This window comes from Petaurus breviceps, unplaced genomic scaffold, assembly GCF_028583685.1.
Source record: "Petaurus breviceps papuanus isolate PSGF00001 unplaced genomic scaffold, PetGlider_PUasm1.0 90730, whole genome shotgun sequence".
NCBI classification, from domain to species: domain Eukaryota; kingdom Metazoa; phylum Chordata; class Mammalia; order Diprotodontia; family Petauridae; genus Petaurus; species Petaurus breviceps.
The window spans coordinates 4,897,707-4,917,457 of NW_027187324.1; the positions used below are offsets into that span (position 1 = coordinate 4,897,707).

Sequence of the window (19,751 nt, forward strand, 5' to 3'; positions counted from 1 at the left end):
TAGATAGATAGATAGATAGATAGATAGATAGATAGATAGATAGATAGATGGATGGATAGATAGATGATAGATAGAAAGATAATATATTTCCCTCTAGAGGCAAGATGTGGTCCTAAAAATTATGTGATTATGCCTATACCTTAAGAAAATTATTTGGTAGCTATTTGAATGATGGATTGGATAAAGGAAGAATTAGAAACAGAAAGACCACCTCAGAGGTTGTTATGGAAATCCAGGAAAAGGGTGATGAAGTAGGAGTAAAATATGAACTAGAATGGGAACTTCATTAGTGGAGAGATGCTTATAGACATAAGAGATGATATGGTAAGTACAATGAATACTGAGGTATTGAGTCCAGGTATTGATATCATTTTCCTATGATGCCCTCAACAGAAATAAGGAAATTTTGTGGAGGGGGAGCTTTAGGGGAAAGATAATGAGTTTCATTTTGGGCATATTAAATTTGACATACCAGCAGAGCATCTAAAAGATGGCCAGTAGAACCTGATAATGTAAGGCCTTAAATTCAGGATTCCAGTGGGAGATAATTATCTGGCAGTCACCTCCAAAGATATGTTCCTTAGTCCTGTTGCAGCAGATGAGATCATCTCATCTCATTGGGGATATAGAGAGAAAAGAAAGGACCTGGGTTAAGAGCCCTGAGGGATACTTATGCTCAGGAATATTGTTAGTACCTGACAACTGGGGCTTTGCCTTAGGGTGACTAAATTTAAAAGACACTGACAGTCATTTCCCACCACAAGTATGGAAAAACTACTGAGCTTAACAACAAGAATAGAGAATTTAAAAATAATATACCAAATGTATATAAAAGTCCTTCTACTTTCCAGTGCCTTCATGCGTGATGAATGTTTCTCATCTACAGGACCATTTTACTCCCTATCTCAGAAGACTGAGGATATCTGGAAATCTCTTTATAAGGTTTCCCTCCTTTTAGCTTCCTTCCGTATCCTTCCAACCCCCATCAACTAAATTTGTCTCAAAATATTTCTTTGAGTCAATGTTTAATGCTGCCTTGTAGTGTGTGTTCTGTGGGGCTTTACCTTCATGTTAGAATCCCTAATTCTGCCTATGTCAAAAGAGGCAAGAGGTAAATGAGATTGCAGCAGAGCAATGCGAGATATAGGGATAATACTAAAAGAGCAAACTATTACATAATCAAAGACAGAAGAGAATATTCAGGACGGGGATAATTGACAATATAAAATAAATTTGAGAGAGTTCAAAGAAGATATGTTATTCAAAGACTGCCACCAGTCTTTGAATTTAAGTGATTGCTGATAATCATGTAGAGAATGGTTTCATTCAGGTTCTACAGTCAGAAGTCAAATTGCCAGGGATTGAGAAATTAATAGGAGATAAAGAAGTAGAAGCAGTGAGTATATTAGTCACTCTGATAGGCAGATAATATGGTCATGAAGTGACAAAGTAACTTGGTATACCTGGTACTATATATGGTTGGTAATGGGGAGGGGGAGGAGAAATCATGATCAGTAATGGCTAGAATGTGTGAGTAAACATAAATATATTTTAATAGAAAAGGAATTCTACAAAAATTTATGGGAAACCTTATAAAGCAAGCTCTTTATCAGTGTATTCAATGGTACCTGTGGTCTTCCTAACCTATAATGGGAGATTTTGTAAGAGACTACAGTTCCCCCTATACCAAAATAAGGTTGAAATGGGTACATGATTTAGACATAAGAGATGATACCATAAGCAAATTAGGAGAGCAAGAAATAGTTTACCTCTCAGATTTATGGAGAAGGGAAGAATTTATGACCAAACAAGAGATAGAGGACCTTACAAAATGAAAAATGAATATTTTTATTACATTAAATTAAATGTTTTTTATACAACAATACCAATGTAACCAAGATTGGAAGGAAAGCAGAAAGCTGGGAAATAATTTTCTTGTCAATGTTTCTGATTAAGAGCTAATTTCTAAAATATATAGAGAATTGAGTCGAATATATAAGAATACAAGTCTTTCCCCAATTGATAAATGGTCAAAGGATATGAACAGTCAGTTTTCAGATAAATAAATAAATAAATTCAGATAAATATACTCATATGAAAAATGCTCTAAATCGCTATTCATTATTCTGAGGTACCACCTTATACCTATCAGATTGACTAGTATGACCAAAAAAGAAAATCGTAAATGTTGGAGAAGATGTGGGAAAATTGGGACCCTAATGCACTGTTAGTAGAGTTCTGAACTGATCCAACCATGCTGAAGAGCAATTTGAAACTGTGTCTAAAGGCCAAGGAAACTGTGCATACCCTTTGATTCAGCAATACTACAGCTAAGTCTGTATCCCAACGGGATCATAAACAAAGGGAAAAGACACACATGTATAAAAACATTTGTAGGAGCTCTTTTTGTGGTATCAAAGTGTTGGAAATTGGGGGGATGCCCATTAATTAGGGAACAGCTGAACAAGTTGTGGCATATGAATGTAATGGAATGCTATTTTTCTATAAGAATTGATGAGCAGTAGGATTTCAGAAAAAAAAAAAACATGGAAAAACTTACATGAACTGATGCTGAGTGAAGTGAGAACCAAGAGAACAGTGTACATGGTAACAGCAACATTGTACAATGATTATAATAGACTTAGCTTTTCTCAGCAGTACAATGATTCAAGAAATTTCCAAAAGAATCATGATGGAAAATGCTAATGACATCGAGAGAAAGAACAATGGAGTCTGAATGCAGATTGAAGCATACCATTTTCATTTTTTGTTTGTTTTTTCTTTCTTGTTTTTCCCTTTTGGTCTGATTCTTCTTTCACAACATCACTAATGTGGAAATAAGTTTAACATGATTGTACATACATAACCTATACTAGATTGCTTGCTGTCTTAGGGAGGGGGCATAATGGAAGAAGGTGGGGGGGGGAATTGGAATTCAAAATTTTGCAGAAATGATTGTTGAAAACTATCTTTGCATGTAATTGGAAAAAAAAATACTATTAGGGAAAAAAGACTATAGTTCCCTTTTTCGACTTCAGTATAAAACTCCATAAACCATAACTGCAACTCCTATGGCTCATCATAAATAGGACTTTCTCTGGAGAAAGCCTAACATCTGAGTTACAGTTACAGTTTCAGTTCCTAGAAACAAGCCAGGATTGCTTCTGTGAAGTAAACATACATCTTGTATCTTTTCAGTACAGTGGAGTGTTCCATAAATTGTGCTCAAGTTATCAATAAGCCTTTCTGTTAGCTTAAAGTTGAATATTTTGTCACTTCAGATGGAGAACTGAACTAATATGGGACAGGTTACTCTTTCTGTTCCTGGAGACAGTCCTCTTCCTCACAGAATTACATGACCTCCATAAGGGAAGAAGCAGTTTTCTCCACAATGTATTCTAAATTCTGCCAAAAGATGGCATTCTCTGCATTGAGTGCCCCAATTTCTTCTTCAACTCCATTGCCCTTTGGCCACATTAATCACTTGTCAGTCTTAGTTCTTAATCTCTAGTCTTTTTTTCTTGCATCCTTGACCAACTGCCCTACTTAACAATTCTGAGAATCAACTCCCATTTCTGTTTCAGTCCCAATTTATCTGCACTCACTGTCTTACTATAGTATTCCTTGTTCTGTTAGGTCATTTCTGCTTATTACCATACTGCAATGCTTCTCAGAATCTAAGCTTGGCCATGACACTATGATTTATGACATATTTCATCTGGATTTTGCACTGTGTGTCCAGACTTGATCTTACCCCAACTATGAAAGGAATATCTTCCTGTAAATAATGAAGTAGATTTTTTCCTCTGCCCATGCCATACCCGTGGAATGCCTTGGCCCTCTCAGCAAGCAACAAGGGAACTCTGTGCTAAATGTTAAGGCGATGAAATGATTACTAAAATGTGGCCTTTGTCTATATTTGTGCTTTCCTAGATAAACAGAGGCAGGACTACTTCAATGCAGTAGTTAATCCTAAAATAGGAGTAGAGATAGGATTATTACACATATACACACACACTCACACACACACACAATGTTAGACTTGATTGATCTTTTCTGTGGTTCCCAAGCTTTGCCTGGTAAGAGTCAACTTTTGAGTCTCCCAAAGCCAGCAGGGGGTAAATGTGAGAAGAAGAATAATTTAAAAGGTTAAAGGTGAGATACTCCCCAACACCTCTTCATGAAACCGATGAAGAAGCAATGATGGCAAGACGATTGAAGACTGAACAGATAAGAGTTTGCAACAACCTCAACATTTTTCATTTTATAAATAAAAAAAATGAAGTGAAGTAAAAATATTTCTTTATGAGTTGTCATTTAAAATGATACATTTCTTATATGCATAAAGAAAATTCCTGTAAAATTAAAAAAAACTAGGACAGGAATAAGAATAAATTGTTCAAAAAGAATAATTTTTTAAATAGAACATCATATGGGAAACTAAACTATATTTTAAATTTATTACTAGTGAGAAATGTCTCAACACTAGTTTAGTTCAAGTCAAAGAACAACTATTATGGAGAAACACACACACACACACACACACACACAAAACTTGTTATGTAGTTCCTACCTGAATTTGGGCACTAGGATATCAAGCATTGCATTTTTAATTTCTAATTGCTTTAGGCATATTTTGCATTATACAATTGATATCTGTGATACTTGTTGGTATCTATCAGTTGGTTGAGTTTCACTACTTTTATAAGTCCTTTCAGTCTTTTTTGTAGGAAGTTTTTGTTATTCTCTACTGAGTCCTACCTCACACTGAAGTCATTACTTCATTCTTTGTAATAGATGTTGGCAAAATTCTACTGTTATCTTAAGGACAGTATAATCACTCACACATTATAGCCCCTAGGAGTGAGAGCTGAGTGAGGTTTGATGAAAACTTTGTCAAGGTGATGTTTGCAGGGTTGATTGAACCCTTCCTGCTCTTGGAGCAGCAAGGGGAAATTCTAGTTCATATGGTGGTAGGAAGCATGCTCAAATATAACAAATTCAAGGTGCCCAGGGTAAATGAAAATAAACTACATTTCTAAAATATTTGTAGCAATTCTCTTTGTGGTGCCAAAGAACTGGAAATTGAAGGGACATCCATCAATTGGGGAATGACTAAACAAGTTGTGGAACATGATTGTAAGGGAATACTATTGTACTATAAGATATAATAAGCTGGTTGGTTTTTAGAAAAACATGGAAAGACTTGCATGAAATAATGAAAAGTGAAATGAGGCAAACCAAGAGATTATTGTATACAATAAAAATCATATTGTTAGAAGAATAATTGTTACTCTGAGCACTATATGTATTCAAATCAACTATAAGGGAACTATGAAAGAAGATGCTATCTACCTCCAGGGGGGGGAAACTGGTAAAATAGAAGTACATGTAATATGGTTTTCCATATCTTTATACATCTGCATCAAATGGTGGCCTTCCCTAGTGTGAGGTGAGAAGGGAGGGAAAGAGGCGGTTCAGAACTTAAAATATAACCCCCCCCAAAAAAAAATTAAATAAGAGAAAGAACCAGTAGGCAGCTTGACTAACTTTTAGGCATTTAAGAAAGAAAGCAAGGAACTCAAGACAAATTTTCAGAGGTGGCTGGTGAGAAATAAAGTTGAATGTCATATTTCAAGAGTTCCATGTCAGGAGATTGTGCCTGACAAGGAATGTGGATATAATTTGTAGCATTAAAAGGTTGCATAAGTTTTTGTGAGTTTTAAACTTCTGCCATCTGACCCTGTTCTTCTAATTCAGCATAATTCATGTCAGCTGGAAATCTCTGCCATCTCTACTTTTATTTATTTATGAAATTTATGGAATAGTGTATCATTAGTCTTCTGGCTTACACTCATTCCAGGAAGTCAAGCAAGATGTGAACTATCACAAGGATAGGGACATCTAAGAGAAAACATCATCATATTTTACTTCACTGCATAAAAAAAAAAAGTTTAGAATCACATCCTTACAACTCCTCACAGACCAACATTTTCATTTATTTCTTGTTGTTTTCTCTACAAGTCAATCTGTTCAATAATGGCATTAAAAATAAGGATGGATTTGGTCTGGGTTTTTTTTTGTGGGAATTTTTTGGTCTCTTCTTAAAATTTAACTAGTGGATGAATCCAAATGAAGCATATTCAAATCAATGGCACTAGGAGATAGATAGATAGATAGATAGATAGATAGATAGATAGATAGATAGATAGATAGATAGATAGATAGATAGATAGATAGATAGATAGATGATAGAGAGGGAGAGATAGAATCTCTTCACTCTTGTCTTTTTCCAATGAGTCACTCTTAACAAAAATGATTCTTTACCATAGTAACTAGAATAATTTCAAAATAATAATAATGACATCAAAGTATACACCTTAGGAAGAGATAGGATGGTCCTGATGTACTGTATAAAGCACTGTGTAAATGTTTTCATTACCATAATCAATATTGTCTTTCACTTAATAGTAATTGCTGTTCAGTCATTTCCATCATGCCCAACTCTTTGTGACCCATTTGAATGAATTAGCAAAGTACAGTTATGAGAAACACTGGACACCTGGGAGATAGAAAGTAGAACTAATTTCTATTTTCTGTCATCAATTTAATTCAGGAAATAATTATTTAGCCCCTTCTCTGTATAAGGCATTTTACTAGGATGGGGATTAAAAAAAATGAAACCTGCTTTGCCCTGAAGGATCTTATAAGTTAGTGGGGCCATATGAAATGTAAACAAATTAATAAAAAAAATTGAAGGTAAAGACCATTAACAGACTGAAGTGGTCAGAGAAGGGTACATGTAAGAAGTAGCATCATTATTGAGTTTAAAGAAATACAAGGATTTGGAGGGACAAAGATAAGAAGGAAGCTTAGAGTCCAGACATGGTGAATGATCTGTGCAACCAAAAAAAAGGGGGAAAATGGAGCTCAACTTTGGGGAATGTATATCAATCCAAAAGCTAAGTGGCCTTCCTGGAATCAGGAAGACTTCGGATCCTACCTCAGACACTTACTAGTTGTTTGACCCCTGGAAAGGCACTTAATTTTGTTTGCCTCAGTTTCCTCATCTGTAAAATGAGCTGGATAAGGAGATGGCAAACCACTTCAGTATTCTTGCCAAAAAACAAAATAAAACAAAACAAATTGGGTCACAAAGAGACAGAGATATTATTGAAATTCATTTAATCCAGAATGAAGCGTATATAGAAGAGAATACAAACAAATTTAGAAAGATTAAGTGACTTAGGTCTCAAATGTAAATCTAAAGATTCAAGCACTTCATGTGCTTGTATATGTGTATGAATGTATGTACATATATATGTACATATGTATTGGCATACTTCCACTCATTTGTATCCATATATGTTATGTGTATATATGTTTATGTATACTTATATGTATACATCTATCTAGATTTAAATAAGTAGAGGCTGTGAGAATTTAACAGGTCACTTTGATTCCATGTAGTCAAGAGGCTAAGGAGCATCTAATAAGAACCTTCTATTATAGGAATATAATCCAAGTGCTAAGGTCATAGAATGAAGCCAGGAGATCGATGAACTTCAACTAAAACTTTAACTTAATTCAGAAAACATTTGAATGCCTATAACATGTAAGTATCTTAGTATTAAAGATAAAAACAACACATTATTTGCCATCAAGAACCTTATTCCTACTAAGGGGAGTGGGAAGAAATCAGACATGTATACAGATAAATATTATGCAAATAAATATATAAATAGGTAGGAATGAAATAGCACTGGAGGAAAGGGAGAGATCAAGATGGTGCTCTAAGGATGTTTGAAGAAGGAGAGAAAACATGCCAGGGAGGAAACTGAGGGTTTGGGAAAATAGAAATAAACAGTAATTTCATGACAGTCATCATTGTCAGATTGCTCAAAGGCATGGAGTGGGAAGAGTGAATATTAAGCTTAGAAAACAGTGAATAATTCAGAAGCCTGAAGCATGTGAGAATGATGAGACTTGGAATGGTCAGGAGGATTCAGATTGCTTAATGGTCCTTCCTAAGAGTTGAACACTATAATGGAGAGCAAGTTACCGTGGGAGACATGAAAACCTGATTTCAGGTTCTACCTCTGACACATACCAGCTGTGTGACCATGAATAAGTAATTTTACTTCACAGTCAAAATTCTAAGACAATAAATTATAGATAGCTGCATCATTGAAGGGGTCAGGGAGTCAGGCAAAATAGTTCTAACCAAAAAAAAAAAGAAAGAAAGAATTAAATAGTAGCAAATATTTGTTAAGTTAAATATTAGGTGGTTTCCTAATAACATCATACCCTCTTGGTTTGGAAAAAATACCCAATTCTAGCTCAAGTTATTGTAATTGCATCCCAATTTATGGAAACCAAAAATGTGAAAATCTAGATTTGTAAAATGAATTAAAGGGACTTGATTTGATTTACAAATCACTTCTGATTCTTATCAATGTATTTGTGAATTTCTTGAGTATATTTAAAAATAATATTGATTTGGCAAAATTTAATTAAAAGAAAACTTTCCAGGTTTATTTATCTTTCATTAAGAAAAGAAAGGTTCTCAAAGAAAGTAAGAACATAAAATAATGATAAAAGGTAATAAATTTATGTATAGATTTCAATTAAAAAATTAACTTCCTTTTTGGAATGTTAAAATTATCCTGATTCCATTGAACATTTTTTTTTCTGAGCCAGAGTGAATTTGGTTACATTACTAGTCAAGATGACTCTATTTAAAACTTTTTTTTTCAAAAATGAATTCCTCTTTGATAAAACTTCAATACATGATTTTGGAAGTAAAGTCAATGGAGGTAAAACTTAGAAATACATCTATCAAAATACTTGAGGTTTTATGCTCTAAGAATTTCCTTTTGATTTCTCTTTTCCTTTTTCTACTTGCATTTAACTTTATAGTCCTCCTTTCCCAGATCTACAACTTTAGTTTGCCCTTATCAATTTACCATCTTAAACATTCTATAGAGGTGGATTACTTCTAATGTGTCTGACCTAAACTTTTTGATGTTAGAATAAAAAAAAACTACATTTGCCAGAAATAAATTATTTATATCGAATAAGGGGTGATCAAGGGCATTTATTTGATTTTTATCTTAATGAGAGTCAAAAGTTTATCTGCCCCAGAATTTTTTCTTTATCAATTGTCTCAGACAAAATTTCTGTTCTCATTTAAGCTGACAATATGATCCTATTACTACTCATAGATTTTTAGAGACTACAATGAAAAATCAGTGACTAGTGCAAAAAGGAATCATAAAATATTAATTATCTTAAAATAAAGTGATGGCTTTTTGGAAACACACTGAGGAATATTCAATGGTCTATAAATAGAGTTGATTGACCAGCAATATAAATTTACCCATTTAGTAATTTATTTTAAAAAAAGTATTATCTTAGAAAGATATACTGAAATTGCAAAGACCAGCAATCAACATAAAGAAAAAAGCCAAATTGAAAATTTTTTCATAATCATCTTCCTGACTATTCTCTAAAGTTGTTTCAAAGCAAAGCAGCAGCCCAAGTTTTTCTTAACTCTGAGGATGAGTAGAAGTGACCTAGAGATCATAAAACAAAGGACTCTACAAAACAGATCTGATATATGCCCTCCCTCAAAGGCAATTAGGTACTATTGAAGATAGCTTAGGAAAAAAAATCCTTGGAGTCAGGAAAACCTAGGTTCAAGGGCTGCCTCTGACATGTATTGAGTCATTCAAATAATAAGCAATAAATAATTAATAATTAACAATAAAATGAATTTCATTTCTACTTTAGTATACACACATCACTGATATAGACATAATCCCTTCTCCTTAATTAGAAATTGTTTGCAAATAGACAAAATCAATTCAACAAGTTAGATTTCCCCTGGAAACTGACGAATTATTAACACTGTATTCTAGTCAGCTGCAGAACTTTAAAGACTGGGTCTCAGTGTATAACTAACATGGGCTACCTCTATTTCATTTTGAGGACATATATCATTTTTAAAATAGGGCCCAATCTTCTTAGTTAATCTAATTCTATACTATGCACACTGTCATGACACAAGGTACACATTATTGAATTACTCTGAATTTTTAAGGGCTCTCAGTAGAAGGATCACGTTACTTTTTCTGTCTGCCCTAAAAACCTATATCCACGCCAGAAATTCCCTAATTATCTTTTAAAAGGCAAACTACTAAGCTGGCACAGATACATAGCTTCTAGAGGTTCATTTTGACTTAAAAAAACAGTTCTATTTTTCTTGTTACATATGCTACAGTAATCTATATGGTGATATAGCAGTCAGATTCCTTATATAAAACTGTCTTTGAAAGTTACATATTTGCAAATTTAGAAACTCATTTTGCATCTGTAACTTATTCTGAAGTTGTCAATGTACCTGTTCCATAGACTTTAAATCTTGCTACACAACCTTTGGCTGAGAGCAGCAAAATTTAATCTAATACATTGTTGCTACAATCATGAAATTTGTAGAAACACAAGTTCGAATTTGAGGAAAAAAATGAATCCTCTCTTGACTAAGAACCAATTTCTTTTGAGGAAATTGATGATCTTTAAATTTATTTAACAATCTGCATTGATATCACAGATATCCAACCCCATGATACTGGACCTCCATTATCTATTTCACATCATTGTTTGCCTTAGTTATGAAATTTCTTAAAATGTTACATGAAAATGTTATTTCAAATAGTATTACCTTCAGATGACTAAAATGCTCATTTTTATTTGCTTTTTTTATATTTTATAATAATACATCAATTCCATCAAGGGATAGAAAAATGAAGAGGGCCCCAGGAAAAAGTGAGCAACGCAAGCAGAGACTGACTCAACACTATGTGTCAAAACAATGGGGGTACATGGACAAGAGTGGCAAAGGATCAGCAGCCTTGGATAAGTATTGATCTCTTTTCATTTTTCTTCCCATAGTCTTCTAAACCCTCTGTGATCTGATTTCCAATCTCATAATTCAACTAAAGTTGTCTTCTCCAAAGTTAAAAATGATCTGTCAAATCTAATTTTTTTTCCAGTTCTTATCCTTTTTGAAATGTTGGCAAAGTTTAGACAGTGTCAAACCTCTTCCCTACCTTGGGTAATGCTAAGATCTATATATCCAGACTTATCTTGTTTACTGAGTGACAGTCATGCATCACCAATTTCTTTTGAACATCTTGAACTTGATGTCCTTTAGACATTTTAAATTCAAAATACTCCAAATTGAACTCATTATTGCCCAGAATCCTCTTCTACTTAAAACTTTCCTGTTGCAGTGAAAAACATTATCATCCTTACAGTCATTCAGGTTCACATCTTAGTATTGTCCTTTAATTTAAAGTAAACTTATTTACTCCATATCTTGTGGGGTTTCACCCTACTTTACAATTCGTCGGAATATCTTTTCATTTCCATCTTCACAACATCTCTCCATTCATGTAGTCACAACCCTAGTTCAAGACATCATTATCTCTTCCTTGGACTATTAAAAGAGCACTGCAATTGATCTTCCTGCCTCAAATCTCTCCCCATTGCAATACTTCCTCTACTTAGTTGACATGATTCTTCTGAAGTATAGGGCTGAACATGTCATTGTCTTAGTCACTGAGCTCCAGTGATACTTTTTTAACCTCAAGGATGTAACATAATCTGTATTGGGGTTTTAATATTATCCAGATCTTAGTGCTTGAAAGTCCTAAAGCATATAGCAGCCTCCTAGTCCAACATCCTTCTTTTGGGAAGCTACCAAATAATGATCATATGTATAATATATATATATATATATATCATATTTTAAAAGAATTCTGAAAAGGAAATGCACTACAACCTCTTATAATAACTCATTCAAAAATCTATCATATTAACTACCAGGAAGTTGTGAAAAATAAATGAGTTGTGCAAATGAGATATTTGCAAAGCACAATGCCTGCCACATACTAGGTGCTATACAAGTACTTGTTTCCTTCGTGCTTCTCTTTGTGCTATTTTTTGGGAATAGGCAGATGGGAAGGAACCAAAGTCCATATTTTTGGTAAACCATTCTCAATTTCCTCCCTCTTCTCTACCCAAACTATTTTTTTTCTCCTGGTTCTCAACTAATTCATTTATCTTTCCCCTAGTATTCAGGTCACATTTATAGCTCATCAAAACATGATGCAGCTTGGTATAATAGAAATCTCACTGAACTTGGCATTCTGGGACTTGAGTTCAAATACTGGCCCTGTTACTGTAAGTAAGCCACATAACATCTCTCTTCCTCTGGTTCACATCCAGAAAAAGAGGATGTTTGACCAGACTCTTAAGTGCCAGTCAGTTCTAGATCTATAATGTTAAAACATGGGAAAAATCCCCTTGTTTCCTTGCTTAGTTTAGTCAAAACACATAGACATTTTTCCTCCCAAAGAAACTAAGTGAAAAGACAGAAAAGACTGAAGAACATAGACATGAATTAGTTTATAGGGTAAAATTTCTGACCTCTCTTCGAACTAATGTTGATACAATGATTAGCTTGACTGGCAAAGATTAAAGCTTATCCTCAGTTCAAGCTAGAATGGATGTTATACAAAGATATTCTACCTTTTTACTCTAAGTGGAGTTGACCCAACTTTCATTTCTGGTTGAATCACAGTTATTCTCAGAGTCTGCATCTCAGTTTTACCTTTTGATCTTTGCTCCCCAGATTTCTTATTTATGACCCAGGGTTGTGAAATATATCCAATCTATAGTTCTTGTGATCCTTATACGAGCTCTCTGAAATATGATGTAGAGCAATGACACTTTCCTCACCCCAAAGATTGATTCTTGGAATATAGATCATCTTGCTGTGACTTCATAGTTACTGCCTCTTAAACCATGCTCCTAAGCAATTGCTGTAAAACTAGTGATGGCATAGTGGATGGTGAGCCTGGCTTAGATCAGGAAGATCTGGATTGTGATCTTTCCTCTGAAACTAATCAGTAGTGTGTCCTTAGACAAGTGCCTTAAACTTTCTTTGTGACTCAAATGATTCCCTAGGGCTTAGCTCTTGACTCACAGATGAGGTATGATCTGTGTTCATAGAGGAAGATTTTCATACTGACCAAAATCATAGAGCCTTTAGTTAAGCTAAGATCAGGGCCCTGTCTTTATCAAAAGTCTTATATCCTTGATAGCGAGTGTCTTTTTTTGGAATCTGTTCAGATTCTCTTTTTTGACTCATCAAGCCTAGACAAGGTGCTCCTTTGAGGTGTAGTATTCCAGAATATTATAATTAGAGCCTTAAAAAAACAAAATAGATTACAGAAATAACAGAAAAACTTTGTTCACAGGAAGATAAAAATTATTCCTTTAAATATGTGAAAAATAATTAATAACCAATGATTTGGAGAAATTCAGCTTTCCCACTTTTTTTTGTCCTTATTTCAAGACCTCACTCTCTGAAGGTTAAGCTAAGTTTCTCTATCCAGATCTCACTCAGGTGGGGGCACTCCTGTTCCACTCAGGTTTGGGTGGGGATAATTTTTTTTAATAGATTGCCCAAGTCTAGGAGAGATTTAAGGAGTAAATGGCATAATCAAAGTTTAGGTTCAGTCCCTCATTGTAATAATCATTCTCTCATTAACTGCTAACCAATCAAAGTTGATTTCTACACTCAGGAATACATACTCTACATATAAACTACTTGCCTGCTGCCATTATTGTCTTTGGTCTAAGAGGGAGATGGCCAAATGTAGGCATTATTAATAAAATTATTAAATTACACAGAAATTATGACTCTTGAACATTCTTAAACAGCACAAATACAACCTTCTATTAATGGTCTTACAAACTATTAGCATTGCACTTTCAAAATATCAAAATACTTTAATAACATGACACAAATAATAGACAATTTCCACCAAGAAAAAAGGAGGCTTATTCCCTTAAAGTCAAAATACAAGGTAACCTAATTTGATTTTATCCTTAATGAATAAAGAAAAGAGTTAATATCTACCTTCTATATGACCTTGTGTTTTTTGACACCAATATATATTAAATCATCCTTATGATTTCTTGTGTAAAATGAATAAGAACACGGAATTTGACCTTTTTTCATAGGTCTTATTTTTTAATATTCTTTATGATTTTATTTTGATCTTCATGATCTTTTTTCTCTGAACTTTGATATCTAGCTATGGTGCCCATGAACAAAGATTATGTATTAGCAAAGGGATTTCCATAGATGAGACAATGAGAAATAACTCAAAAGTCTAACATTTATGATCATATTTAGTCATTCCAGCACTCTGATTATTTTTAATACTACACATTTGTAAATTATGAACCCTAAATTTTGTTTAGTCCTTGCAAGTCCTTTTTTAACTTTATAATTTCTGTAGTGTTCCTATTTCTAGCACACACACATATATAAACTATCACTTTACTCTTACTTCATTTCTGTTATTTCAATACAACTTTAGACTGAATTATAGAAATCTAGGTAGCCAAGCTTTATAACCAATTAGAATATTTTGAAGATATATATATATATATATATGTATGTGTGTGTGTGTTTATAATATGTGTGTATGAATACATGTGAATATATGCATGCATATGTACACACATATATGTTTTGTATGAATACACATACATACATAAACATTTCCTTTAGGTCTTGAACTAATACAACTCATAGATCTATAGAGATCACAGATTCTGAATGATTGCCAAAGTATGCTAACTTTTATTTTAGGCTGCAGCCAAAGAAAGTAACTATTTTGCAGGGTAGTATGAAAGTGCTACAAGTTCAGGTCTCATATTATACCATTTGAAACCTCATGACATAAGTAAAGAAATGTGATGATCAAAGTTTAAAAAAGGCAAGGATATGGTGGTGATGTGCCAATGGCTTGAAGTTATACACTTTCTAAGACAGAAATAAATCAAGATATAAAATTATATAGGACATGAACTGATAGGCTATGACAAATAGTGGCTTGGCAATAAAGATTGGATGTGGGAGGTAAGTCCTAGGACTCCTCCCAACTCTTTCATAATATATTTCCACTTAAGGTCCTATCTTCATCTGGATGGGACCCTAAAGTAGAAATCCCAACTGTACTTCTACTAAAAGACTCAACTAGACAGGCTCCTCATAAATAAAACCATTCATAAGCAAGTGAATTAAAGAAGAAATGTTGCTTCAGAATGTTTACTGATCCACAGTTGAAAACCATAATTTATTTTATCTCAGTAATTGTATTGCACAAAGTAAAAATGCTAAATAATAATTGTAAATTTAAATGTGAAAAATTCTTATATACATCATAAAAATGATGTTGACTCTATAGTCCCTTTACTATAATGAATACTTATAAAAATTATGTTTCATTGAATACTCTGCAGCACAAATCAGACACAAAAACTTATTACATTTCCACAAAACTGAGAAAATGTTGACAATTCCTTGTTATACTCTTAAAGTTCTTAACCTTCAAATTCATAATTTTTGGAAGACTCTTCAGTCATCTTTGGAAAAGCATTCTTTGTGTTCCTAGACAAATGAACACCATTTTAAATAATTAACATGCACATAAGCTGAAACAATATATATTAATAGTGATTAATTACTAATTTTTTGTTCTGAGGATGCAATTAATCATGAACAAAGAGCCAATGCACTATGAAAGCTTAAGAACATACAAAATCCATCAGATGCAATCACTAGTAAGTGCTTAGTCTAGTGAGGAAGTCAGATTTATCATGTGTGTATACACACATGCACATATACACACATACACACATACACACATACATATGTGTGCTCCAATTAAACTCAGCCAGCAATGGAAAAAAACCAAAACTTCAAGGTTTCTCATTATCTAGCATCTCATAGGACTCCCAAGATCCTAATGATAAAAGTATCTGTCTAGTAAGAATTTTATTTTTCTTTCCAGAGGGCATGTAACCCAGTGGTGTTTCTGATAAAGATCAGTAAAGCAGCTAACCTCATATCTGGAAACTTTTGTATTTTACAGGATTCATCCCAAAAAAACTTTGTTATAGTATAGTTAATTCACTTACATTCCCATTATTTATCTGTTCTTCCTTAATTCATGTTCTCCATATTTGCTCTAAAATTCTCAGGTTTATAAAACAATAATAAAGGTTATCTCCAAATCAAGTATATACATTTTTATTGATGTAGTTGCTAGAAAAAGAGACCTATGTTATTTTCCCCCAAACTTTAAAGCCTTCAACCTAGTGGATTAAGTAAATTTATTTAGATTTATGTGCTAATTTTATTTACTCTCAAGCAGAAATTCTTAGCCTGGGGTCATCCTCAATCCCCACAGGGGTCCTTAAAGAGATTTCAGGGGATCCATGAACATGGATGTGAAAAAATATATCTTTATTATCATTAACCTCCAATTGAAATTTTGTATTTCCTTCAATTATGAATGCAAATAACAATCATTATTCTGAGAAGGGGTCTATTGGGCTTCACCAAATTGTCAAAGAAATTCATGGCACAAGAAAAGCTAAAAAATGTAAAGAATCTTCTACCAGACTTAAGTTTTCCTGAGATATTCGATTCTTATAGGGCATGCACAACAAAACATATTTAGCCCAATATTTCTTTTTAAACAATATTACATTCTAGACTATTGAAATAAAGTGTCAAAAGTATCTATATGATTTCTCAATGCAAAAAATATTTTTATTAATAAAAAAGGGGAAAACATATTTAACCAAAGAAAATGCAAAATTAATACTGAGCACTTTCTAGAAACTTTTAAAATTGATTTCTAAAATTATATTGATATTAATTATAATATTGTCTAATTTTGGATTTTAAAAGTTTACCCTCAAGGAAAACTGGAGGATACAACTTGGAGAAGTTAGTGATAACTTAGTATGATTTTAAGGGGGAAAATATTCTCCTTCTTGCTTTTACTAGATGATTCAAAATTTATATGGCAAGATGTATACTTTATATTTATATGGAATAATGTACCTTAACCCTTGGTTAAATGAAAAATATATAATGGGAAATATTTGCATAATATCCATATATTTCAAGTATGCATGACTTAGAAGATCTTGCAAGAGAGAAACTACTGCAATGACTCTGGCAAAAAAGATAAAAACATGATGACATATTTAATGCTATATTTATGTTTCAGGTCTATTGACTTGATAAAAAGCATCAAACTACAATGTTAATGTAAAAAAAAAAGTTATCATTGCTCTCACTGATTTCTTTATGAACTCTTAGCATTCTTATTTCTCCAGTAAGAAAACAAATACCAGAAGCTGATTTCTCTATAGTTCAACTTGCAAGAGAAGAAGCTCTATGAAGCATTAAGGACTAAGTCTTCTAGCTTGTGACTTAGTACTTGGTTAGCAACTAAACATGCATATTTCTCAGACTCCAGATCAATATTCATGACAACTGAAGATTGTCTTAGACTTAGCTAGCATCAGGATTCAGGGATAACTTTGAACAGAAAGGGAAAGGGGTAAGGATAAAGTGATTTGGAAATTGAGTATAACAATAATACAACTATAAATATATTTAAAAGGAGTTGCTCTCTGAGGTCAATGACATAATATCAAAAGTTTGGTTTTAAGAGTAATTAAGAAATAAAGGGAAAATTTTCATGGCAGATGCATTTTTCCTCATTTCCTTTGCCCATAAATTTCATGTTAGGTGCTAATATTGGCAATTATCTATCAAATAAAACCTCTTATTTCCAACTCCAAGTGTGTCCATTAATGACCAAAGGAGAAATCTGTCACCTTGTAAAGGCACATCAGTATCGACACTACTTTCTCTGATGTCTTTCCTATTTAGTAACATATTTACCAATATTATCTCATTGTAGTTCTTTCCAGTTTCAATTCTCTTGTAGAAATATATGCCTGCTAATACCCTCTCCCTGTTTACCCTCTCTTCCCTCTCAAACATTGAGTCACAAATCAAGACACAGAAATTCCAGATAACAAATTAATACCATTGGACAGTAGTATTCAATGAGTTTAATTTTGCTCCAACATTTGCACAGCACCAGAGGCAGATGTTCCTGAATCTGAGACAACCAGTGGTAACCTAAATCAAAGTCGTAAAAAACCTAGCACAAGCCTAGGAACCTTACACCTGAAGAGTATATTGTTTGCCAAATTAATAACTAAAATATCTGACAAAAGAACAGGCATCAACAAAGACCACTTACAACAAGACATTTAATAACAATACAATTGAGTGACAAGATGAAGCCTAAAAAATTCTGAGCCAAAGGTCATTATCTGGAAAGTTTAGGCCCCTGATTAAATGTGGAAAACAAACAGACAAAAACTGAAGACACCCTGCTGTTGTTAGGGAAACTTGAGGATGTTCTGGTTGCCCCAAGGAAGTTACTGTACCTGTGTCCACATCCTTCACCTGTTGCCTGATCGGAGTCCACAGACTCAACTTTCATCTCTTGAAGGACCAAGGTCTTTTCATGTTCTCCAGTAAACTCCATGCCTGGCACCACCTCTTCCTCCAGGGATTCCACATAGAAGACTGTCCGGGGAGGATGCTGCTGACTCTGACCAGGTAATCCTTGATGTAGTCTGGTGGCAGCGGGGGCCGGGGTGCCATTGAGCGGGTTGGAGGAAGAGGAGGAGGAGGAGGAGGAGGAAGAAGAGGACGACGAAGAGGATGGCTTTTTCCAGAAGGTGCCCCCGCTGCCTCTTTCCTGGCTTTTCAGCAGACGGCTCTGGCTTGGCCCCCAGTGCTCAAAGCTCCCACTGCTGTCCTGTTGGAGACAGCTGCCCCCCGCCGGCCCGCCTGGAGAAGAGGAAGGGTGGCTGAAGAGTTTCCAGCGGAGTCTCAAGATGTGTTTCACATCAAAGTCTTTCCTCCCAGAGCCTGACATGCTTTCCAGAGGGAGGAGAGAAGTGGAGAGAACCGACCGTAGCCAAGGCAAGAAAGGATAGGTAAGGGCGAGAGTCTGGGCGGTATAGGGTAAAAGAAGGCAAGGGGAAGTAGAGAGTCTGTTCCTCCACGCTCCCCTCGGGACACGGACCGCGAGTGAATGAATGCCACTGCCTGGTTGAGTGTCCAGCCACTGCCTATGAGCCGCCGCCTGCCGAAAGGACCGCGCACCGCAGGACCGCGGTTCTACAGCTGTTTCTTCCGGGAGAGGACCCTCAAGCCTGTTTGAGCTGGGGATCTAGACAGAAGCCCCGGTGTGGAGAGAGGAGAAGAGAGATTTCAGGAATCCCTAGCACAGACCCGTGAGGTTCGAGCGAGGAGAGGGAAGGGGGGCAAGGGGGTGTAAGAGAATTGGGGAACGGAGGATCAGGGAGAGATGCGCTCAGAGAGCCAAGAGGGAGAGGGAGGTCTGTGCGCGCACCCGCACGCACAGCTGGAGGCGCAGGCTGGCAGCGGACAGCAGCGAGATAACCCCTAATCAAAGACACTGGAGCAACAGAGCAGGAGCTCGGACGCGGATCGGCCGCCTGTTTCTAAACCGGTGGGGACTCCAGTTGTTCTCTCAGTCAGTGCCGGCGTGTTCAGAGCCTGAGAGAGCGCCGAGAGCGAGCGGAAAAGTCGCCTGAGCGCTCTGCCCCCCCCGCCATAAGTGCGCCAGTTCTTCCTCCGTTGGCTCTCAGGGGAGTCCCATGCTTGCAGGTTATCTGTGCTAGGCAAGAGATGGCTAGCAAGAGAGAAGGGCAGGTCTATATAGTCAGCTTCCTTTGCGCCAACCCCCTTCCCAATTAGA

General features: G+C 35.0%; 1 protein-coding gene across 2 annotated transcripts in view; it reads right to left on the reverse strand.

Annotated features, from left to right (window-relative positions):
* The window catches only part of KLHL1 (kelch like family member 1), a 542,636-nt gene extending 523,293 nt beyond the window's left edge, over nucleotides 1-19,343 (reverse strand). For both annotated transcript variants that reach the window (XM_069066773.1, XM_069066772.1), the window contains exon 1: nucleotides 18,406-19,343. In XM_069066773.1, coding sequence (XP_068922874.1) covers nucleotides 18,406-18,902 — 497 coding nt within the window. In that variant the 5' untranslated portion in view covers nucleotides 18,903-19,343. The remainder of the gene's footprint in view (nucleotides 1-18,405) is intronic.
* Nucleotides 19,344-19,751: the final 408 nt, after the last annotated feature.